General features: G+C 53.7%; 1 protein-coding gene across 1 annotated transcript in view; it reads left to right on the top strand.

Moving 5' to 3' along the window:
* TGM2 (transglutaminase 2) overlaps positions 1 to 17,016 on the top strand; it is a gene marked incomplete at its 5' end in the record, with an annotated part of 31,372 nt that extends 14,356 nt beyond the window's left edge. The window contains 9 exons of the mRNA XM_081096542.1: positions 643 to 771; positions 1,754 to 1,931; positions 5,080 to 5,215; positions 5,899 to 6,002; positions 7,400 to 7,642; positions 8,604 to 8,876; positions 13,438 to 13,598; positions 14,428 to 14,564; positions 15,275 to 17,016. Of these exons, the coding sequence (XP_080952668.1) occupies positions 643 to 771; positions 1,754 to 1,931; positions 5,080 to 5,215; positions 5,899 to 6,002; positions 7,400 to 7,642; positions 8,604 to 8,876; positions 13,438 to 13,598; positions 14,428 to 14,564; positions 15,275 to 15,425 (1,512 nt within the window). The 3' untranslated portion in view covers positions 15,426 to 17,016. The remainder of the gene's footprint in view (positions 1 to 642; positions 772 to 1,753; positions 1,932 to 5,079; positions 5,216 to 5,898; positions 6,003 to 7,399; positions 7,643 to 8,603; positions 8,877 to 13,437; positions 13,599 to 14,427; positions 14,565 to 15,274) is intronic.
* Positions 17,017 to 25,049: the final 8,033 nt, after the last annotated feature.

The following is a 25,049-nucleotide window of genomic DNA, read 5'->3' as shown; positions in this document are numbered from 1 at the left end:
GAAGGTGTGAGCCATACAGAGAGTGGCAGGAAGAGTGTTCCATCCAAGCAAAGGAAATGGCCAGTCCAAAGGCCCTGCAGTAAAATGGGAACCCCAGCCACAGATCATGCAGGGCCCTGCAGGCTACAAGGGAAATCTAGATTTCAATGAGTATGGTAGAAACAGAGGCGTGACGAGATTACCAGTAGATTTATATCTTTCTAATCTACGTCAGTTCCAATCAGAGCAGTGTGGGTGGGCGGGGTGGGGAAAGAGGGGGCGCTCACCCGCTCTGCAGGGTGAGTCAGGTTTTGGGGGAAGTAGGAGATTTGGCTGAGCAGAGAGGGCAAAAGGACACTGGCAGGGCCTGAGGTGACTCTGAGGGTAGAGAAGCCCCAGGGACACTGGGCTCCCCACTCAGTGGTCTCTACTCCAAATCCCCAGGACCCCCCAGTAAGACCCTGGATGCAGGCACACCCCCTTTCCCTTTCTCATACACTCAGTCTTTGTCCCATCCCAGTCCCTCCTCAGCCAGGAGAAGTTGGCATCACAGTCTGTGTAAGGCAGGCTGAGGGGTCCTATAGCTGCTGGGCTTCAAGGCAGACTTCCTGGAGGAGGTGACTCCTCACCCCCTTCATCCTCCTTTTGTTTCCTCTGACACAGTTTGAAGACGAGATCCTGGACACCTGCCTGAAGCTCCTGGACATCAACCCCAAGTACCTGAAGAACAGTGGCCGTGACTGCTCCCGCCGCAGCAGCCCGGTCTATGTGGGCCGGGTGGTGAGCGCCATGGTGAGTGAGCAGCATGGCCCACCCTAGGGGTCCATGACAGAGCACAGTGGGGGCTCCCAGGGGACGGGTGAGCCTCAGCTAAGAGAGTTTGTATTTAGAAAGACAAAATTTACCCAAATGAGGATAATGTCATGTGATGTCTCAAAGCAATTCATTCATTCAGCAAATATTTATCAAGTGCTGCTATGTCCCAGGCACTGGAGAAACAGCTGGGTTTAAGACATGTGTGGTCTCTAACTTCATAGAGTTTATGTTCCAGCGGGAGAGTGAGCAAAGACAGACATTAACCAAAATGTCATGTGAATGAGTTGCATAGTCATAAATAATGATGCAGGCGCTGAAGGAACCCAGATGTGTGAGCGTGTCTGACCGCAGGCCTAACCTCAGCGAGGGAGGGGGGAGCCTCCATAAGTGACGATCCCTGAGCTGATACACTAACTGGGAGGAGAAGAGCCTTTCAGACAGAGAGCTCAGCTTGTGCAAAGACCCTGATTAGGTACCGACTTGGGCAGGTTTGAAGAGCAGGAGGGAGGCCAGCCTGTTGGAGCAGAGTGAGCAAGGGGGAGCAGGGTGCCGGCGGGGCTGCAGAGGTAGGCCGGGGCCAGACCACGCAGAAGCCTGGATTTTATCCCCAAGGGAAGGGAGTTGGGGAATGACACAATCTGGGCAGAAGCCAGAACTGGTCTTTGTCCTCAGATCACAGGGTGCCACCCCGTAGACACAGTCACATCTCCAGCATCGCCCTCATGGCCTTGTCCCCTCTCCACCTCCTGGCTTCCCTTTCCCTTTCCTGCACCCTGGCTGCCCCAACCATCTCTGCTGTACCACACAGCCTGTCACACCTTGGTACCTTCGCACCTGCTGTTCCCTCATCCTGAAACTCCCTTCCCTGCCTTTTACTATGTGCTGAACTTGTGCTCAACCCTGCACAGCCACCACCCTCTCCCCAGACTTGATCCCCCGGATGTCCTGCTGGTTGCAGGTCAACTGCAATGATGACCAGGGTGTGTTGCTGGGACGCTGGGACAACAACTACGCGGACGGCATCAGCCCCATGTTCTGGATCGGCAGTGTGGACATCCTGCGGCGCTGGAAGAACTACGGCTTCCAGAAGGTCAAGTACGGCCAGTGCTGGGTCTTCGCTGCTGTGGCCTGCACAGGTGAGCTGCACACTGCGGGGTGGCAGGGCCTGGAACCTTTTCTCAGCTCCATGAGCCCTGGAAGTGGGGTGCAGAGAGCCCTGGGGTAGGAATCAAGAGACCCAAGGTCTCGTCCTACCTCTGCCACCAATGCCATCAATGTACTGTGTGGCCTGGAGCCAGTGGCTGCCCCTCTCTGTTCCTTTTTCCCACAATGAGGGATGTTATTTGGGAGGCAGCACAGGCTCAGGGTTGAGAATATAGACTTTGAAGCCAGGCAAACCTGAGCTGATGACGATGCTTTGAGAATGGGTTAGCATCACCTCCCAGTTGGGAACATGGAGTCACGGGTGGAATTCAAACCCCAGCTGGGCTTCTGACCATGTGTGTCCTTAAGAGTAAATCACTTAACTGAAATGGGCGTAATAATAGTGCCTTTATTCTGGGGTGTTGTAAAGATTAAGTGAGTTAGCATATGTGAAATGTTTAAAATTATTTCATATGCATAACAACAAATACTTACATAGTACTGCTGTCTTTACTACCATTATTATTATTATCATTATCATTATCATTATTATTATTATTGGGCTCAGGAAATCTAAGAGCTGATCTTGGGTTCCTAGCTTCTCTGACTCTAAGACCAGTGCGCAGGCCCAGAAAAGGGTCCCCAACAGCCCCTGCACTTTCCTGCACTCTAGCAGGCTGGGTGGGGACAGCCTGACGCCGGTTCCCAGCGAAGCTGCCTCTGCTTTTCCTTCCGCATTTCCCCTCCTCCATGACTGTCTGCCCCCGTGACCTCTGAATTCCTCTTTCTCTTGAAACCTCCCCCACCTGCCCCCTTTCCTCTGAGGGGCCTACAGCACACCTGCTCAGAGAACCCCAAGGGTTTCCTGAAGAAACCCCACCATCGGTGGTCTGAGCCCCCGCGCTCCCCTGTGGGTGCCTGCTTCCCCCGGGGCTGTGACCGCCTGCAGGTTTAGCTGCAGATCTTGCCCGTGACTGTCCTCTCCCCTGGGCCAAGGCTGCGTCAGGGTCCTTGCAGCCTCCAGCCAGGCCTGGCGTGGAATGGAACCAGGAAAACTTAGGCAAACCAGGGCCTGTCTGACTCCCTCAGTCCCGGCATTTCTTCAGGAAGCCAAATGGTGGGTTGGTCCGTGGGCGCTGGAGTCTTACTGCCTAGTTTGATCCCAGCTCCACCTCCAGCCCCTGGGTGGACTTGGGCACGAGAATTGGTGTCTCTAAGCCTCAGTTTCCTCACCTGTAGAATGGAGACAGTGGTGACCAACCCAATTCACAGGAAGCTTGTAGGATCCTTAGCACTGTCTCGGGCTCAGGTTAGGTTTGGGTTGGGGGTTGTCAGGGGAAGCTGTGATTCCTCATCTGGATCCTGGGGCATTTTCTCCGTGTCTGCGAGTTGGCCAACACTGGCAGACAGACATTTGCAGGGCACCGTGACACACTTTGCTGGTCCACCCTGGGCACTGGCAGACTGGACTGCCCATACCCAGCACCTCTCTGAGTCATCACAACATCCAGACAAGCAACTATTATTAGCTCCTCTCAGAGGAGGAAATGAAGGCTCAGAGAGGGCAAGTGTCTTGTCCGAGGTCACACAGCTGGTGGTGAGTGGCACAGCTGGGCTTGGAACCACGTGTGCTTGACTTGGGGGAAGCCTCCTGGCCGTAGGCTGTGATGGAGGCTTCCCAGACACCATCCGTGGAGACAGGGATGGTACCTTGCTCCTTGGGCAGTGAGGGCAGGATTCTGGTGGCATGGCCGGGCAAGGCCTAGGTTTGGGCCACCAGCCTTCGCTGAGGCAGCAGCGAGTCTGGCCTCTGCCCAGGCCTCAGGGCACAGGAACCAGGCAAGAGGTGGGGATTCATGCTGCTCCTTTCCCGCCTCCCAACACCCACACATCTGGCCAGAACCCCGGGCCCTAGTTGACGGCAGGCAAAGTTCACATCCCTGCTCCTCCCCTGATTTAGCAATTCAACCTCGGTCAAAACCAAAAGCGAAACAAGAGTCCTGTAGGACATGTTGGCAGGGTTTTTTTGCTTCACTTCTTCTTTTTTTTTTTTTTTTAGCTATTTACTTTCTTTATCCTACCCTGAGAGTGTGTTGCTTTTACAATGTACATTAAAAAGCACCTGAAAGATGGGGAAGTAAAAGCCCCATAATTCCATCTGTCAGGAGCACCCAGTACCGCCATTCGGGCAAGACTCATGCCTGGGGCTCTCTCCTCTCCATGTGCTTTGGAGTAAATACAGGGCCCTCCTCATCCATGACTGTGTCCCAACACATCTGATGACACTGCACCTGCACCCTGACCTTATTTTATAGAAGAGGAGACAGGCCCAGAGAGGTGAAGGGCCTGGCCCCAGGTCACACAGCTGGAAGCAGCGAGAGCTGGAATGGAAGGACTTCTGACCTCTGCTTCCTCTTCTGCCTGTTTCACTGCTTGCCCCCCCCCCCCCACACACACACACACACTCTGAATCTCTATCATTCCTCCCTTCCTCCCTCCCTCCTCCTCTCTCTACTTCACCCACACCTTCATCTCATTGGACAAGATAGTCTGTGCCAGGCCTACGCTGGGCTCTGGGGATATGAAATAAGACAGATCCCTCCCTGCCTCAGAGGACTAATTAAAGGCCCCCTCACGTGCCCACCCATGGGGATGAATCCCTAGTCTTGGTATGAATGCAAACAATGGGGCAATTTAAACCCAGCGAGGTAGCTTTCCTGGAGGACAGCACAGCACAGGCCAATGCCTGTGGCTGGTGGGAGTGTGGGTGCTGGGGGAGCAGTGAGGAGGCCAATGTGGCTGGAGCAACGTGTGCAGGAGGCAGTCAGGGGCCAGAGCCTGCAAGGCCAGGGGGCCCCAGCCAGAGGTCTGGCCTTGACCTCAAGGGCCACGGGGAGCCATTGCAGGTTTAGCAGAGGCATGTTGATGTCAGATTTGCATTTTAGAGGTTTCTTCTGTTAGCTGGCGGTACAGAGTGGGCATGGGGCGACTAGCAAGGTGGGCACCATTGTCTGGGTGAGGGGATGACACACCCTCACCACTTGGACAGTGGGTGCAGTCTTCACTGGGGTACAGATGGGCATGTCTTCAGGTCCTCAGCCCCATCCCTAACCCCTCTCTCTGCCGTGTGCCCCCTCCCAGTGCTGCGGTGCCTGGGGATCCCCACCCGAGTCGTGACCAACTACAACTCGGCCCATGACTCGAACAGCAACCTGCTCATCGAGTACTTCCGCAACGAGTTCGGGGAGTTCGAGGGTAACAAGAGCGAGATGATCTGGTGAGGTGGGGCCCAGGTTGGGGGGAGGGCCCTGTGGTCTCCAGGAGAGGAGATCTGGGAAGGCTTCTCAGAGGAGGTCACATTTGAATTGGGTTTCAAATCTGAACAGAGTTTGCACGAGGGGGAAGTGGGGTGTGGGGAGGGCTCTCCAGGCAGGGGGAACAGCATGAGCAAAGGCCAAGAGGAGAAAAGTCAGCGCGATGCGTGGATGGCCCCGGGGAGTAGCGTTGTCAGGATTCTGGAGGCCAGGGGGCCTGGGCCTCCAGCGGCAGCGGCTGTCACCTCACCCAAGGCTTCCAACTGGGAGCGGGACAGGCTGACCACCTTGGAGCAGGTCTGGAGGGAGAGACCGGAGGTGGAGTGTGGTCCAGGCGGCTGGGGATGAGGCCTGAACCAAGGCACAGCCTGTTTCCAGAGGCTGGAAAAGAAGGGACAGGGCCGAGAAATTAGGAGGAAACCTCAGCTGAACATCAGGAGCCACTGAAAGGGTCGGGCGGTGGGAGAGGCATTGAGAATGACACTCAGTGCAGGAGCACCTGGCCGGGGCCCACAGCGGGAAGAGCAAAGAGGAGTGTCAGGGGGCCAGGTGGGCCCAGCTGAGGACGAGGCGAGTGTGGACTGTGGGGAGGGGATGAAAGCCTGAGTGTGAGTCCTGGCCAACGTTCCGCTTCGTTTCCCAACAGGAACTTCCACTGCTGGGTGGAGTCCTGGATGACCAGGCCCGACCTGCAGCCGGGCTATGAGGGGTGGCAGGCCCTCGACCCCACGCCCCAGGAGAAGAGTGAAGGTGGGTAGGTGTGTCCTCATTGCCTAGATGAGGAAACTGAGGCTCAGAGAGCACTCCTCAGAGTCCCTCCGCTGGAGAGCACAGGGCTGGCATTCTAACCCAAGTCTGGCTGACCCCGACTGGTCCATCTAATGTGGGGACCTCACTGATGTAATATGAAACATCACCCCTGCCTGCTGTGGAAAACAGAAAGTAGGGAGAAGCATAAAGAAAATATCAAATAGCAACTTGTCCTCTCCCTCCGCACAAAGCACCGTTAACATTCTCACACAGTCACCTCCAATTATATGCTTGTTTGCATATGTGTGTGCAGGCGAGGAAGAGAGAGCCACGGCAAAATTGGTGAAGCCAATTCATAGAACATAATGCCCAGGGTTTACAAAGTCAACCAATTACACTGAAATAGAGTTATCAAAAAATTTTAAAAATAGATTTGTAATGTAATCATACAGGTTTCATATAACAAGATCTAGCGGTAGAATTAATACATTAGGTAACTTGGTTGCAAGGATGAGCATAAACGTTATCTCCAATTATCTGTGACAACTACTAAGTGCTATGAAAGTATCTGTGGTTTTATGGGCGATGAGTCACAAGTGCAGCTAAGATTATGGTTTGCTGCTTCCACAGTCGAAGGAAATGCTGTCACAGTACAGTGAAGAGAAAGACCTCATCTTCCCCCATCCAAGTTCACGGACCCCTGGATTCTATTCGTTGCACCTTGGGGGTCCGTGGACTCTGGGTTAAGAGCTCTGGCTGTATGTGGCCTTTCATGCTGGTTTGTCACTTTTTCGTACGTCATTAGCATTTCTCTACCAGGCAGTTTCTGTGATTTGAATTTGAATTTCGTGTTACTGTGTTCCATCAAATGGACGCACCATAATACAGTTACCCAGCCTCCAGTCCTCAACGTTCAGATGTGTGACCAGTTTGAGGCAGCTGTAAGCCACGCTGAGATAAACATTGGCGCGGGTGTTGTACCAGACAGAGGCCCTGCCTTCTCAAATACGGCCAGCTGCGTGGCTCCCTCGGTTCCTTAGGGTGCTTTGGGATATCCTTCTATTTATTTATCACTTACATAGGACCTTGTATATGCAAATCCTCATTAGGGAGGTATAAATAGCATCCCCAACAGGAAACTGAGGCTCCGAGAAGTTAAGTAACTACTTCAACGTCACACAGCTAGTAAGAGCTATGATTTGAACCCTAAAAGCTGGGCTCCAGAGTCTCAATCCTTAATTCTTACCTATAATGCTTTCCTAGCAGTGGAGTGCCTGAGCCAAAGGGCTTTATGGCCTCGAGACGTTTTGCCGTGTGTGGTTGACTTGTGGATGGTTTGGAGGGTGCCATCCTACCCTCATCCCAGGTGCATCTCTGCCTCCTCTTCCCCCGACCAGGGACATACTGCTGTGGCCCCGTTCCAGTTCGTGCCATCAAGGAAGGCGACCTGAGCACCAAGTACGACGCCCCTTTTGTCTTTGCCGAGGTCAATGCCGATGTGGTGGAATGGATCCGGCAGGAGGACGGGTCCATGCACAAGTCCATCAACAACTCCATGATGGTGGGGCAGAAGATCAGCACCAAGAGTGTGGGCCGTGACCAGCGGGAGGACATCACCCACAACTATAAGTACCCAGAGGGTAGGTGCCCTGAGCCTTCGACACTGCCTTGCAGATAAGCTCCGGTTTTACCAGCCCGGCGTTGTGTGTGTGTGTGTGTGTGTGTGTGTGTGTGTGTGTGTGTGTGATTTGGCAGTCTGCATACAATGACCTGTAGGTTACTCTCCGTTCCAAAGAATTCCTTAGGAGCAGGTTATACTTACCAAACACACTGGAAGACGGTGGTAGAGGATAATTTGTTTAGGAAAATAATTCTATATTCTACAAAAGGATTCCATTTGGTCTTTAAGCCTCACTTTTTGGGGGGTTGGCTTGACTCAATAAAACTGAAGGGGTGTCTGTTATATAGGAGAGGCATGCATCACAACAAACATGAATGATGTCCATGTTGTGTGTTAACAGCGCTTACCAGCAGTGGGACCTACAGTTGTAGATGGGCAGTTCTACACTTTTTCAACTCGAGAGGCTTGGAAATCCAGGGGGCCCGGGAGGAGGTTTCTGGAACTCAGTCGTGTTTATGTTTGCAGTAGTCCTCATACAGCTGGGGAAGTGTGCAGGATGGTGGATGGGGAGGGGTGAGATGAAAGAGAAATGGACCAAGAGAGATTTAAAGATAAGATGGGTTCAATCAGGCACAAAAATAAGACTTCTTTCTGTTGCTAATGTTAAATCAGTAGGAGGAGGTGGGGGGAAGGATGTGGATTATTTTTAAAATTGGATCTGGCGCATCTGACAGCCAATCCAATACGATTGATGTTTCTAAGCATCTGCCCAGCACAGTGGGGCTCACAGGGATGACGGGGAAACCAGACCCCGGCCCACATCTGGCCCGCACTGACTTTCCAGGGCTGGCTGGGGGCTGGGGGTCCCGTGGCCGTGTTCTGGGTGGAAAGGATAACACAGAAGGAAGAGGTGTTCCTGGGCCTCTGAAAGGTCTAGAGAGGATGGTTTGACAGGAGAAATGTCTTGCCTATCCCCACAGGGTCCCCAGAGGAGAGGGAGGCCTTCAGGAAGGCCAACAACCTGAACAAGCTGGCAGCTAAAGAGGAGACGGGGGTGGCCATGAGGATCCGCGTGGCCCGAAGCATGAAAATGGGCAGCGACTTCGACGTCTTTGCCCACATCACCAACGACACTGCGGAGAACCACGCCTGCCGCCTCCTGCTCTGCGCTCGCACTGTCAGCTCCAACGGGACGCTGGGGCCGGTGTGCAGCTCCAAGAACCTGCTCGATCTTTCCCTGGAGCCCCATTCCGGTAAGGCCCTTTGTTCCTGGATCAGTTATTGACCACAGACTGACGTGCTAGGAAGGGCCCTGTGCCCTGAGCGTGTGCAGTTTACCTCCCCATTTTCCAGGGGAGAAGACTGAGCACAGAGTGGTTAAGTAACTTTCTCAAGACCACACAGTCGGGATGTGGCAGGACTGAGACCCGAACCTGTGCTGTCAGCAGCTACACGGCTTTGTTCCATCTCATGTTCTTGGACTCCGACTGCTTTCCCAGACTCTCCACAGCTCTCTCCCCGCTAATTCCTTTCCTCTGTCTCCAGCAACTCCCACACCCAGGATCCGCTCTCCTCTGGAGGTTCCCAGCCCCTGAGAGAAGAGGTTCTAGACCAGCGGTTCTCAACCTGTGGGTCGCGACCCCTTTGGCGGTCGAACGACCCTTTCACAGGGGTCGCCTAAGACCATCCTGCATATCGGATATTTACATTATGATTCATAACAGTAGCAACATTACAGTTATGAAGTAGCAACAAAAATAATTTTATGGTTGGGTCACAACAAGAGGAACTGTATTTAAAGGGCCAGAAGATTGAGAACCACTGTGCTAGACCAGCGCTAAGGCCATGTGGCTGCTGAGCACTTGACAAGCCGCTGGCGCAACTGCGGAACTGAAGTTTCCATTTCACTTTGTAAACAGCCGCGTGTGGCCAGAAGCCGCCACATTGGACAGTGAAGCTGTCGTGGTGACAGGAGACACGGTCCAGTCCGCTGCGGAGAGAAGGGTTTCCTCCTGGCCCTGATTGTCTCCTCATAAACCGCCCTAGCGCTTGTCCCGTCCACCCTGTAAGGCAGACCCCCTTCCCGTCCCTCCTTAGTTCCCTGTCTCCCCTCTTTTGGGGTAAAATAATGTCAGTAGATGACCCAGCCCTCAGCCCCGGGCAGAGCCTCTGCCTGCATGGTCGTCTCCTTGGTCCTTTTTGTTGCCGGGCTGTCTTCCTTAAGAAGGGGTCATCTGGGGCTGGGCCTTGAGGGATGCATAGGAGTTCACTTTGGAAAATGGGCAAATAAGCCTGAGACCCTGAGAGGGGTTGTGGCCGCTGCTGAGGTCACTTGGTAAGGCGGCACAGAGCCCTCCTCCCGCCACCCAGGAGCCCAGTCCTGCCTTTTGCGTTAGGACCCAGAGGCATGAGAAGGGCAGAGGGGTCATGGAGCTGGGAGAGGCCCTGGGGCCAGTGGAATGAGACACTGACGGTCCTTCTGGCTGAACTTCCGTATTCCCCTCAGAGACAGGAGAGTCATGACCTGATAGTGTGGGGCTCTCTGGCCAGGAAGAGGGGGGCACACCGTAGCCACTTCATACCTGGGACTATGCTAGTAGGCAGAGCTGCACGAGGCCCAGGGCAGGAGTGCTCTGTGTTTATGCAGGGGGCCCTCCCTCTCCTCTTGCCTGTCAGCCTGCACGTTTCCTCTCCTTCGGCCCTGGGCCCCGTGGGCTGGCGTGTGGGGCACAGCCATCCAGGTGCTAAGGAGGCCTGTCTGTGTTTCAGGCCCGGGGTCTATGGGACTGACAGTGCCACCTCCTGGTTTTGTCTTGGGAACCACTTGGGCACTCCTGGAGCCGCATGTCCAGAGCAGACGGTCGGTCGGGGTCCCTGAGCAGGGCCAAGCCCTCAGGACAGTGTCACTTGGCACTAGGGCCGGGGTCCCAACACTTACACTGTTGAAAGATGCATTCTGAGGCCAGTCAGGCTGGCTTTGCATGTGGCCACTGCCACCTCCTAAATGTATGACCTTGGGCAGGTGGCCACGCTGCCTGAGCCGCAACCCATCCTCACCCATTAATTGGAGCAACAACATGCCCACCTAACGGACCCCTGTGAGGACGTGTGCTCAGGTGCTCAGGAGCTGGCTGGGACGTGTAAAGTGGTGCCGGGCGTGGGGGGCCTTCACTCCTGGACGAGCGAAGTGCAAACAGGCATGGGAGGCGAGAAGCCCCCGGGCCTTTCCTGATCACCTGCTGTGCCAGGTAGTGGTCTCCGTGCTGGGCGCAGTGGGGCCTGAGCCCTGCAGCCCTGGATGGCACCGCAAGGACCCAGCTTGGCCCTAAGCATCCGGGCCCTACATGTCAGGTGTGTGGGGTGGTCAGAACACCCAATTCTGCTGACGGGCTGTGGGTGCCGGAGTGTTTCTCTCCTCCATGCCAGGCCTCAGGTTCCCCCTTTGGACAAAGTCTGATTCTTCTTTGTAGAGCCCTTCGGCCCACTTGTTAGGATGCATTCATGTCATTTCCTTCTTGGGCTTGGGACCACTTCAAAGGGAGGAAGTGTCCTTCCTGGAATGTGTGGCAAGACGTGAACTTCAGCCTGGACCAGGGATAATGATTTCCTCCCGGGCCTCTTTGCCGCTCAGATGCCATCGGGCCCACGAGCACTGTTCCGGAGAGGCTCCCGCCAAGCCTGTTGCTGTTTCTCCTCATCCTGGGGATGTGTTCACAACGGGGGGACATGGACCCACAAGGGCACAGCCTACAGGAGGGGGCAGAGGACGGTATCCTCAGGCTGCGAGGTGGAGCTAGTCCAGGTGCCCCGTGGGGCCTCCAGTGCCAAGCTCAACCTGAGGCAGGGTCTGTGACTCTTGAAAACCCCACACTTTGGTTGAGTTGCACATGATTCTCGGATGATAAGATCTGGGGGATTTCCATGTGCTAATGGACAGGAAGCTGGGCGTAGGACAGCCCAACAGAATCCAGTCACCCCCACCCCTGCCTCCTTGCCCTGCTGCTTCTCTCTGTCCCCTTCCTGCCCCTCCCTGTCTCTCCTCCTCACCCCTCCCGGTGGTCACCGGGAATGCAGCCAATTGGTGATCACGCCTGCCCACAGCACCCTCCAGAACAGGCAAATCATTAAGGAATGACTGAAACCACCGGACAAGTTTCCTTCTCTCGGCCAGCACCTGGCCCAAGGCCACGGCTGTGGTCCCTGCCGTGGTCCCTGCGGCAGAAGGCAGTTCTCGAAGGTCCAACCCCACCCGGTTCAGCCTCCTGGAAAAGTCAACAGTTGGGCCGTGTCCTCGAAGCTCCTGGATGACAATGTTCCCTTTCTTTCCTGTGGAGTTGGTCAGACTTTCCACTCTGCCCCACCAGGAATTTTCACTCCTTTTTGTCCATTTTGGCGGAAGATTTGCTTTTCTTCCCCTAATGTCATCTGATCAGAGGTTGGGGCAGATCCACCCGGGGAATGAATGGCTGGAGGGCTGGGCACATGGAGGCAGCATTTTCCAAAGGGTGGGATGTGGACCATCAGTGTGAGAAAGTGACTCCCTCAGCTCTTCACGCTCCTTCAGATGACCTCACGGGGGACGTCGCAGCGGGTGCTGACGGGTCTTAGCATCCCAACCCTTGCTAATCTCCCTTTTGAACAGTAAGCTCAGGTCTTGGACTGAGAGCCCTTAGCCGACAAGATAGCTCACCGGAATTGAATAAGCATGACTTAGCTGGTATTTATTTTTACCAGTTACCTTCTATTTATGGTAAGTGAGACTGGTTTGCTGCAAATGATGATGAAAAATTTCCCTGGTTAGAATCGGCTAGAAAATATAAATGAGTGGACTGAAAGAAAAATAATGAGCAAAGAATTAGGATACTCTCCGATGTGTGAAAAATCGTGAATGGCTGGAGTCTGGGAAATGCTGGTCTAGTGGGGGGAGGAAGGGGCCAGATGGCAGAAAAAGAGGCACCAGCATCTCCTGTCAGGGCACGGGGACGATGGGGAGAGGCACTGGGTGCTGATGGAGCCCAGGGACCCTCCCTCTAGCGACCCTGTGTGGCAGGGGAGGCCCAAGAAGCAGGGATCTGTCCCCGGCTCCCCGTGACCAATGGGACAGGCAGGGCCTGGCTCAGGCTTGCGTACTCTCAGTCCTGTGTCCTTCTCCCTGCCCTTCCCTGCCTCCTACAGGCCTCGGAGTCCTTGTCAGAACAATGGGCTGACAATCACACTTGGCTTCTCTGCAGTGGGAGGGGTGACCCTGCTTCCTTCTCTCTTACTCCCGCATTGCTGTGTGGCTTTTTCTCTGAAAGGACCTCTCGTCTTAGCGCTGCCAGCGTTAAGGGTGCCGATTGTCTGGGGAAACAAGAGGCAACAGAAAAAACAGAGAGGGGAGGTCATCTTCCCAGGCTCACACAGCCCGTCATTGGCCAACCAGGGCCAGGTCGCCTGATCTGAGCCCCTACTGGCAGGAGTGTTTCTTCGACTATAAAATGGCACAATCTTACTGACCTCATGGGGAAAGCGAGGTTCTGACTGGCCGAGTGACTTGCCCAGCATCCCCGTGAGCAAAGGGGGGGAGGCAGGAGCAGCACCCAGGCCTGTCAGAGCTCCAGGCCTTCCCCTACCAGCTGTTTTACTTCCCCTGCCCACCTCCTCCCTGGCACCCTGGAGCCAGGGCAGGCAGGGGAAAGGCCTGGGATCTGCCCAGCCATCCTCCCGCTGTGTGAGCGCGAGCGCATTCCTTGCCCTCTCTGTGCCGGTGGAAATGCAAGAGGAGAGGTGGGCTGTGTCTTGGTCATTAAGTGTGCTCTCGCCTCCCCCCTGCAGAGAACAGCATCTCCCTTCCAATCCTCTATGAGAATTACTGTGACTACCTGACGGAGTCGAACCTCATCAAGGTGCGGGGCCTCCTCATCGAGCCAGCTGCCGACACCTACCTGCTGGCCGAGAGGGACATCTATCTGGAGAATCCAGAAATCAAGATCCGGGTAAGGGGCTGGCTGGGCAGGGTCCCAGGGCAAGCCCAGAGCTGGGAGAGGGCAGGCCTCGTGCACCTGCATCCCTGCTCCCTCAAGCTCGTTGATACCTCAGGGATCCTCATGAAAAGCATCACGAAGCCAAACGAATTTGGGCCTCATGTAGCCTCTAGGGGTGAATCTTAGACTCTCAGCATGGTAGAGTCATGGCATTTAGGGATCTCAGAGTCATGGACCCTTAAAAGCTAGCCTCCTAAAGCTAGATCCTCAGAGCCCAATAAAAACTGACTGTTGTCACCATCATCATTGTCATCGTAGTGATTCACTTCAAGGAGCCACTCAGGACCCCAAATGCAGCAGTTACGAATAAATGGTGAAGAGCAGAGCGTGAGGGAGTGAGCACTGTGTGCCAGATACTCTGCTAGGAGCTTGCACGTTTTTCGCTCAGCAATCCTTATGAGAACCCTGCAGCCAGGCATTTCTCTCCCGTGAAGAAACCAAGGCTCAGAGAGGGCAGAGATCGGCTGGCTCCAAAGCCTGTGATCTTCCCACTCTAGGCCCTGGAACAAGGGAGAGTAGAGCCCCTTTGGGTTGTGTGGAGCCTCCCTGCAGCTCCATGAAGGAGGCCAGGCCAGGATCATCACCTGTTTTCCAGATGGGGAAACTGAGGCACGGAGGTCAGGAGTGAGAGTGGCAGGATGGGCATGGCTGTGTTCAGCAAACAGTGGGCCAAATTGCAGCAAAGACCGGGATGGCCCAGCCAGGACCCTGCCTGCCCTGGAGAGGTTCTGGGCCCCTCCCTCAATGCTGCCCCTTACCTCTGCCCTGTGCCCTGCCCCAGATCCTGGGGGAGCCCAAGAAGAACCGCAAGCTGGTGGCCGAGGTGTCCCTGCAGAACCCGCTCACCGAGCCCCTGGAGGGCTGCACCGTCACTGTGGAGGGGGCTGGCCTGACCGAGACACAGAAGACCGTGGACATGTAAGTGTCAGTCACTCCAGCCTGGGAACTGGGAGCCAAGGGCAGATGCTGATGGGGGCACCACACTCTGGCCCATAACCCCTCCTCTCATCCACACTCCCACCCACCCCTGCCTGAGTACCCTTGGGGCAGAGTCCCCCACTCTCATCCTCTCAACACCCACACTCCTGTGTTCCATGCACGTGTCTCACAAACCGGAACAAGTACACATCCCGTCACTGAACACCTGCCCCCAACGCACAGGCCCTCACATAAACACAGGCATCGGCACCCTGAGTGTCTACACGTGTGTCCTAGATGCACATCTATGTACAGATGCACATATGAGCACATACACTTATTTTTCACTTTATTATTGTAATGTAACTTACATACAGTAAAGAACCCAAATCACACATGTACAGCTCAATGCATTTTCACGCATGTGGTCACCTGAGCACACCCCCTCTTACCACAAGCACACCATCCACTTCCATGTGTGCATGAGCTCGCGCACACACACACACGCACACACGCACACATCCCTCTATACAAAGCAGGCTGCCCAGGCCCCGGAGAGCAGTGGATCCATTTATTACTGTCATTATTGTCAGCATTAAGCTGTACAGAGGCTCTGTGTTAAGTTCTCTGAATCCACAAGTCATTCTGGCCTGACCCCTTCGTGGGCACTGGGCTTGGCATCTCCTCAGCCTCCTCCTCTCTCTCCACAGCCCAGACCCCGTGGAGGCGGGGCAGGAAGTCAAGGTCAGAGTGAACCTGATGCCTGTCCAAGTGGGCCTCCACAAGCTGGTGGTCAACTTCGACAGCAACAAGCTGAAGGCCGTGAAGGGCTACCGGAACGTCATCATTGGCCCCCCCTAAGGGGCTCCCGTGCCCAGCTCCATCTCAGCCAGCCCACAGCCCCCAACTTGATCCCCAATCTTTATCCCAAGCTAATGAGGAAAATGGGCCCCAGACCCATCCTGTCCCCTGAGCCTGGTTCCCACCCCTTTACACATGCGCGATGCTCTGTGCCTCCACAGTGGGGTTGACTGGGCTTGGGATGGAGAAAAAGAGACCCACGCCTCCCCCTCCAGCCCAGATGCCATTTGGAAAGCAACTGACCACCCACCACACTGTCTGATCTATACCACAGTCCCTTGGAGCAAAAATGAGACGATGAGATAGTCTCCCGAGTTGGCTGGATCAAGGAACTCCACACCCTAGTGTGTCCTGTGCCCCTTCCCCAGACTGTGCCCAGGCCCCAGAGGTCCTTGGGAGAGCCAGCGCAGGTGGGGATGGGGGGGGGGGGGGTCCCAGGTGCAGGACAGGCTTGAGCTCCTCCCACATTCCAGAAGCTCTGGCCCACAGCTCCCCCACCCTCCTCACGATTGTGAAGCCCCTACATGCAGGTGCCTCCTGTACTAGCTGGTACTTTCGTGGCTGCCAATCACCACGGGAAACTGCAGAATGGGAGCTGATTTCTCAAGGAGGAGACCGGGCCTTGGAGAAGGGAGGTGGCCCGTGCGCACAGGCGGGCTTGTGGGTATTCCAAAGGCTGGGTAATGTGAAGGCCTGGGGATGGAGCACAGGCCTCTGACTCCGAGTCCAGCACCCTGTTCTTGCCACCAGCCCTGACCTGAGAGTGTCAGAGAGGCCATCTGGGACCTGATCCAAAAGGACCCAGGTGGGGTGAGGAAATGGGAAAGGATTGGGAGCAGTCGGAGCCCCAGGTGCAGCCAGCCGCTGCCTTCCCCTCTCTGGGCCTTGCTGTCCTCACCTCCAAGGCCCTCTCAGCTCTCCTGATGCCGTGTATGACCCAGCAAGTCTTACTCCCTGGCTGCACAGGGCTTAGGCCACGTGCCCGGGTGTTTCTAAGAGTGAAACCATGACCACGACCACCGCTCTGCCCCAGCCTATCCAGACCCCACACCTGTGCCCAGGCACCTTCCATCAGACCCCAGTCCCAAGGGAAAAGAGCCCAGAGGCCCCTGTCCTACCCATGAGCCTCCCCACCGCAATGTCTAGACTTCACAAGAGCCTTAGCTGCCTGTGCTGCTCACTAACCCAGAGGGTCCGCACGCAGCCGCCCCCTCTTTGCAGGACCGGGGCCCTGGAACACAGCTCAGAGAGCTACGAGCTGTCATCTCTGGCTTAATCCCCCACACCCTCCATGGGACTAAGGTCTCCCTAGGGCTGGAGGAGGGAAAAGGGAGCATTCTCCATCTGGAGTGGGGTCCCAGCCAAACAGGGCCCCCAAAAGCCCAGAGAGGGCGTTGGGGAGAGTCACGCTGATGCACTTAGAACTGGCTGCTTTGCACAGGGGAAGAGTCACAAAATGAGCCGACACATCTGTTTCATACACTGCTCTGTTTCTCTATGGTTTTATACACGCTTTGGGGTGCCCATCAGGCAGTAGACATGCTTTTGAGCCACAGGGAGCGAGCACTGAAATAAAAGAGTTTATTTTGCACATTCAAATAAGGTCTGTCTGGCTCTTTTCATGCTTTTGAGGAGGGTGAGTGGGTGAGCTCATTCACATTGCGACCAGCCAGGTCCAAACTTGACTGGCATTCAAGGCTCTCCAGCCGCTTTCCCAAACAAAACATGTTTGGGCCACAATGAACTTCCTGTATCTCCCCAACCCTGTGTACTTGCCCACTTCTTAGCTTTTGCATGTCTAGTTCTCTGAACCTCGTGTCCTTCCCCTTCCTTGCCCATCTTATGAACTCCTTCTCATCCCCTAATGCTTAACTCTGTGAGGCCTTCACAGATTTCTCCTCAGGCGCCCAGAGCCCTGAAACGTGGACCAACTCAAACATTTTTCAGTGAGTTTTAGTTCCATGTTGGTATATCTGTCCCCCTTGCCATTCTATATGACATTCTCAGGGGCAGAGACCATGTTTCTCTTAAATCAGTGGTTCTCAACCTTCCTAATGCCGCGACCCTTTAATACAGTTCCTCATGTTGTGGTGAACCCCAATTTCATTGTTACAGATTGAACATAATTAAAGCGTAGTGATTAATCACAAAAACAATATGTAATTATATATGTGTTTTCCGATGGTCTTGGGCGACCCCTGTGAAAGGGTCGTTCGACCCCCAAAGGGGTCTCGACCCACAGGTTGAGAACCGCTGTCTTAAATAGACATTAATAAATACTGAATTGGTAAATCAAAGTATTTGAACTCAGCTCTCATAAAACCAGTGCCGTCCAAAAGAAATGTAACATAAGCCACATTAAAAAGAGTAAAGAGCCCTGCCAGCGTGGCCCAATGGTTGAGCATCGGCCTATGAACCAGGAGGTCATGGTTTGATTGCCGGGCTGGGCACAGGCCCAAGTTGTGGGCTCAATCCCCAGTATGGGACGGGCATCAGTGATTCTCTCTCATCATTGATGTTTCTATCTCTCCCTCTCCCTTCCTCTCTGAAAGCAATAAAAATATACTTAAAAAATAGACACAGGTGAAATACACTTTATCTAATATGTCCAAAATATTGTTACTTCATCACGTAACCAATATAAAATTCATTAGTGAGACACTTTGCATTCTTATTTTCACACACTGTCTTTGAAATGTTGTGCAGAGTTCACACTGACAGCTGTCTCCGTTCAGATTGGCTGCGTTTCAAGCCTCCACGGCCACAGGTGGCTACTGGTTACCATAGTGGATGGGTGGATGGTGCCATGTCAGACTGTGACTCCAGGAGTGTGGGGACTTGGTCATTCACCTCATTCCCCACTAATGTTTGTTGACTGACTAGATGATAGAAGACAGTCTCTGGTCCTCAGGGAACCCCTGTTGAAAGACATGACGTGCTCCTAACAATAAATCCAAATAAATGAATCCCATTATCCAGGTGCTGAATCCTTCTGTTCCTTGCACACTACACCCTGGCTCTGGCCTGGACTGCTGAGCATTTTACCAGTTACTAACTTACTGGAAACAGAAACCACTAGCCACTTCAGGCAGAGAGCGAGTTCTTTGGGGAAACTGATGGCAGAGGCATCTGAGAGGCGGAAGAGCACAGACAGGAGTGTCACCCAGAAATCGGGAAGGAGCTGTCACCTGGACGGAGCCCAGGAGCCCGTCAGTCCGCACCACCTCGCTGCTGGAGGGGTTGTCACTGCGGCCCTGGTACCGACAGAACTGCTGGGGTCTACAAAGCCTGCCCAAGTCCTCCTGCCTTCTCCCCACTGGCAGAACCTACGCAGAAACTAGTTGGCCAGGGACTCTGGAAAGTATTATTTCCAGGCTCCAGCCCCCTGAAAACAGAGATGGCTAGGCAACTGGGGATGGAGGAGGGGATGGAGTTGAGTAGCTGATACTTACCGCTGCTTCCTCTGAGAAGAACACCCTCCCATGATCTCCAACTTGGAACTCTTACTCCATCTTCAAAACCCTCCTCCTCTGTGAAGCCTTCCTGGACTGCAGCCAGCGCTTCAACCTCTGGCTCCCCTCAGCACATTGTAAAAGCCCATTGCCACACTCCGCAGCCTGTTAGAACAGCTGTGTGTGTGCGCCCTATATTCTGGAGCACCCTGAAGGCAGGATAGGGCTCACACCCCTGAAAGGGGGCCACCAAGTGGACTCAGGACTGCCAACTCTGGCTCCCAGCTCTGACTGCCCACCCTCCACAAGGCAGGCCTGCCAATGCTAGACAGATTCAGAGGCCTCTCCTGAGCAGCCCCTAAGCCTGCTCCACCCCGGGGAGCCCACTAGCCAGGAGCCCAGGAAGGAAAATGGCCCTGCTGGTCGACAGAGAAAATGAACCTGAGATCCTGCTCGCCAAGCCAGATGTGAGGGCCGAGTCTGGGCCCTACAGTACTGTCCATACGTGCACTGCCACAGGGCAGCTCAGTGCTGCTGGGCCCCCTCCAAGCTCGGCTCACAGCCCTGGCACCAGGGGCCTGGGCTCTGGAGTCGAACAGACGCAGGATCAAAGCCTGGCTCTGCCACGGACTCACAGCACGGCTTCAGGCAGGTCCTCAGCCCCTCTGCGCCTCCTGGTCCTCCTCTGCTGAGTGAGGATGAGGTGGTGTCTGCTTTCATGGCCAACATGCAGGTCCAGGAAAGTGGTGCACGGGAAACAGAGCTGCCCCTGGCACATTGCAACCCTAATCCCCGCCTTTTCTCAGGGTCAGGAACCGTCATGTGCACGAGTCACTTACTCCTCAAACAGCCGAGTCATGTTTCCCCCCAGTTTTATAGCTCTCACTGCAGAGCTGGACTTGAACCCAGGCTGCCTCCCGTCCCCAGAACACAGCCGAGCCCAGAGGAGGCCCAATTTCCACTGAGTTCTCCTTTCCAACACGTGGGCAGAGGCCTCCACACAGCCCTGGTGGCCATCGTGGTGTCTGATTGGGGCCAACTTCCCACCCCCAGGGTTCCTCTCCTCTCCAGCTGCTCTTGTTTGCCTAGGATGCCTGCCAGCTCACCCCTTGGCCTCAAGCCAAGTCCAGAATAACAGAATGTTGATAGAATCTAATAAGGAGCAGCTGAGAGTAAAGGGCCAGGCAGCAGCCCCCTGGAGGCAAGTGCACCGTGAGGCCAGGACTGGGTCAGCGCGCTCTCCTCGCCTCCCTGCTTCCCTGCCCCACAGGCCCGGGCACAGACGCAGAAACACACAACTGGGCAACTGTGAAGCCCTGTGTTCTGTTTTAAGAGCCGAAATCCAAAGGGACCCATTAAAAGCAGAAAAGATGTAAAAAAAATATGATGATGCATCATCCCTAGCCTTGACTCAGTGGATAGAGTGTCCACCCGCAGACTGAAGGGTCCCAGGTTTGATTCCGGTCAAGGGCATGTACTTTGGTCTTAGGCTCGATCCCCAGCCCTGGTCGGGGCACACAAGCAGGAGGCAACCAATTGATGTGTCTCTCTCACATCGGTGTTTCTCTCTCTGTCTCTCCCCCTCCTTTCCACTCTCTCTAAAAATCAATGGAAAAATATCCTGGGGTGAGGATTAACAACAACAACAACAAAAAATGATGGCGTATCAGCCTTGAGCACACAGGATCTGTAATGACACGCAGCACCGTGCCTCTCACAGACCTCAACAGACACAAAAGACTATTATCAACAGAGTTCCGCTCACATGCAGTCCATGAGCAGGCGGAACTCATCTGTGTGTGAGAAGTCGGGCCGTGTTTTCCCTGGCGGCGGGGAGGCGCGAATGGGATGGTTTGATTTTCTTCATCTGGGTGCTGGGTAAACAGGCACTCAGCCTGTGAAAATGTGCCAACCGTATTGTTATATAATGGTCCTCCCTTTGTATGTCTGGTCTACTTCCATCAAATTTCAAAACATTTGGTTTTCGGAGGTTCTAAACTTAAGTCCAGACGGGGGATGGAGGAGAGGGGCTCAGCTGCAGAGTTCTCTCCATTCTTCTTCTGGGAGAGGGATCCCAGTAGGTATACCTCCAGGGATACTGTGAGGCTTAAACAAGATGTTACCATGTGAACATGAGACTGCAGGGCTAGGGCTTGTGCGTCTCATTTGCTGTGAACAGCGTGAGGCACATCCGTCAGCAATGAACACGTTGAATGAGTGAACATAAAGCTGGGCTTTTGTCATCTCAGCCAGTCTTCAGAACAGGCCATAGAGAGGATCATCCCATTTCCCCACTGGGGAAACGAAGGTGCAGAGACGTCAGGCAGCTCACTCGACGTCACCCAGCAAGCTGATGGTGGAGCAGGAATTTAGAATCCGTTGACCCTCTCAACCACAGCATCTCACAGAAAGACCTGGAAAGCGGAAGGGAGGACTTGACCCCCAGGCCCCGGGCAATGGACATGGCAAGTCTTTCCCCATCAGCACCCCAGGGTCTGAGAAAGCCAGACTAGAGGCTGGGCTCATGAACAGTTACTGCATGACCCAGCAATTCCACTCCAGGTATACACCCAGCAGGAATGAAACCATGTGACCACACAAAAATGTGTACAGGAATGTTCATAGCAGCATTATTCATAGTAGCCAAAAAGTCCATCAACTGATGAATGTATAAATAAAATGTGATATATCCCATAAAACAAAATATTCAGCAATAACAATGAGTGAAGTACCAGTACATGCTACAATATGGATGAACCTTGAAAACATACTCAATGAAAGAAGCCAGTCACAAAAGACCCCATGTTGCATAATTTCATTTATATGAAATGTCCCAAAGAGGCAAATCTATATATATAAAAGGCTAATGTGCAAAGTGTCCCTTCGGGAGTTCGACTGGGAGACCGGGAGTTCGCTCACTCGCTATGATGTGCGCTGACCACCAGGGGCTGGGAATGAAGGAAGGTCCCAATAGGCAGCTGGAATGCCCCGATCGGCCCTGATCACCAGCCAGGCCTACGGACCCTGCCCGTGCATGAATTTTGTGCACTGGGCCTCTAGTATATAGAGAAGAGAGTAGATTGGTGATTGCCTGGGGCTGGAGGGATTGAGGGACTGGGAGTGGGTAATGGCTTAGGGTATGGGTTTTTTGTTGTTGTTTTTTTTTTTTGGGGGGGGGGTAATAGCATTAAAGCAGATGGCCAGTGCGAGGTGAGATGTGCCAGGAGAGACCAGGGCTCAGGGCAATGGGACCAGCACGGCAGTCATGAACAGGGTGCCAGGCATCACCTGCACTAACTTGCTGGGCCCTCACAACATACTGTGAGCAGGAGCTGGCATTGCCTCCTCCACCCCGCAGGGCGGAAGCTGAGGCCCAGAGAGGTTACATGACATATCCAAGGTCACACAGCCAGAAAATAGTGGAGCCAGGACACCAACCAGGCAGGCTGGCTCCACAGCGTTTGCTCCTCGCCTCCTGCTCTGTTGTCCTCTGTCACGTGACGTGGGTTTATGAAATTAGAGGGTCTTTGATAAGGAAGTCAGAGAAGGCCTCTTTGAGAAGCTAATGAGAAAGCTGATCCCTTAAGGAAGAGGAGTGAGGCCAGGAAAGTGGGGTGGGCGGGGAGCAGAAGTGGCGAGGGCCAGGCAGAGGCCATTTCCCAGGAAGCCGATGACGCGGAGCTCTGGGACCCTCACTTGCACAGCCGGCCACACAGGAGGGTCTGAGGCAGCTGCTGCGGCTCCAGGCAGGACCGGAGCCAGGTCGCTATCAGGAAGCATTTCCATGTAAGTGCTTCTGGGAGATCTCAGAAGAAAGGAATCTGAAGCTTGAAAATCCCCGGCAATTTGCTGTGATTTCTTTTCACATTCTTAATAAATATTCACTTTTTAAAAATATATATATATTTTATTGATTTTTTACAGAGAGGAAGGGAGAGGGATAGAGAATTAGAAACACTGATGAGAGAGAAACATCGATCAGCTGCCTCCTGCACACCCCCTACTGGGGAATGTGCCTGCAACCAAGGTATATGCCCTTGCCTGGAATCGAACCCAGGACTCTTCAGTCCATAGGCCGACGCTCTATCCACAGAGCCAAATATTCACTTTTGTACCCAATTTTATATTCATCATTTTATATCCTTTTTCTTAAAGGTGGTGCCCTCAAATTAAAATGAAAACCATGGTGTTTTAATGGCAATCATGAGCCAGGGTGCCAAGCATCCTCCCACCAGAGTGGGTAAAATAAAGAGCCCACACACAGTTTCAGTGGAGACATGGACCCAGGGACTGTCGGGAGAAGAGGGGGATGGGAGGACCACCTTGGAAAGCTATCCGCAGGATCTTCTCAAGCAGACGAACGTTCACTTCCTACGAGGCTGCAATTCCTCCCGTGATGTTTACCCAACAGAAATGCCGAGTCTGTGTGTCCTCCGAAAACATGTGCAAGAATGTCCATAGCAGCCTTTTCTTACAATATCCCAGAGCTGAAAGCAACCTGAACGTCCAGCGCTGGCAGGATGGTATGTACATTGCGGTGTAGTCATTCAACATAACAGTATAAGGAGAAAGGACAAGCTGCAGCTCTGTGCACGATTACTGGAATCTCACAAACACGTTCCACAGAAGATGCCAGACAGGGGTGCACACTGAATGGTTTTGTTCCTATGAAGTTCACCGCCAGGAAAAACTCCTCCATGATGTGAGAAGTCAGTGGTTACCGTCAGGGGTCGGGTAGCAACCGGAAGGGGAACCAGGGGAGCAGCTGGCGGCTGGTAATGGTCTGATTCTTGAGCTGGGGTGCTGGTTCGCACGGCGTGTTCAGTTTGGGGAATTCATAGAGGTGTACGCTTACGGTGTGAGCCTTTTCTATATGCATGTTATACCTTAATGTGAATTTCCTCGATGTTATAAGCTTCAAGCCCCTGAAAACCCTGACGTTCCCCACCCCCACCCTTTAAAGGCGTTTATAAGAGCCTAACTGATGACACACACCGAGGAGCAAGATCTCACATGCCCTCCAACCTGTCCTTGGGGTCAGAGCGGGATTTGGGTTTTATTCTTGTGAAGAGGTTTCCGCTGGAGGGAAGTGAGTGAAAGGTGATATGAGGGAGTAGCGGGGTGAATGTGGGGACTTGGGCGTGGCTATGGAGAGCCCCAGTCAGCAGAAGGGCAGAGAAGATTTCCTGGGTGGGATCTCAAGGGCAAGGCAGGCATAGAGGAGGTAGGGGTGGGTGGAGAGGGTTGATTGGGCAACGATGGGGAACTGGAATAAGATAAGGGCAACTCGTGTGGGGGCCTAGAGGGTAGAGGGAGGTGTGGTCTCTGATTATTCCACAACCAGTTGGTCACCCTGGCACCACCAGGCCCAGCTCCATCTGGAAGCCAACGCTCCCTTGGCCAACTCCCCCTTCATTCCTTCTCAGGGCTGGCCGGCCTCTCATGGAAACGCTAAGGGGCTCCCAGCCAGAGCTTGGCAGCCACCCAGATCTTTACAGCCTAGCATTTTGTCTCTCCCGGTCATGAACCTGGTTTTTCTTTTCCTCCTTTCCTGTTTTATTGACCCAAGCCTTTGCAGCGGACTTCAAGCTTGACGATGTTGTATCTTGTGTCATTGAGAGCCCGGTAGCCTTCGTGAAGTGGGTGTGCTATCCCGTTGTACAAATGAGGAGAGTGAGACCTGACCCAAGACTACCCACCCAATGAGAGGCAGAGCTAGATTTTAACAATAATAACAACAGCGCAGACATGATTGAGCAACAAGTGGTGCCAGGTGCGGTGCTCAGCACTGTGCATCCATCCCGCCGCCCATTCAGTCCTCACAACGACCCAGTGGGAAAAGTTGCAATTCTTATCAGCCCCTTAAAAAAATTTTGTATTGAAGTCTTACATACGTATGCATAAAAGTGTACAGATTATAACAACCTGGAGAGTTTCCACAAACTGAACCCACCCATGTGGGGGGGAAAAATAGAGCAATTGATACAGCACCCAAAGCACAAGTGATAAAAGACTGATAAAGTAGACTTCATAAACATTTAAAACTTTTGTATTTCAAAGAACACCATTAAAAATATTGCTAGAAATAAGAAGGGCACTGTATAGAGTAAATGTTTTCATTTGCCAGAACATATAACTATTTTAATTTTCTGTAACCTAATGACATAGGTTC

The sequence above is a fragment of the Myotis nattereri genome, assembly GCF_964212035.1.
Source record: "Myotis nattereri genome assembly, chromosome: 8".
NCBI lineage: Eukaryota > Metazoa > Chordata > Mammalia > Chiroptera > Vespertilionidae > Myotis > Myotis nattereri.
The sequence above is the reverse complement of the archived record's forward strand: the minus strand, read 5'-3'. Positions and strand labels throughout refer to the sequence as shown.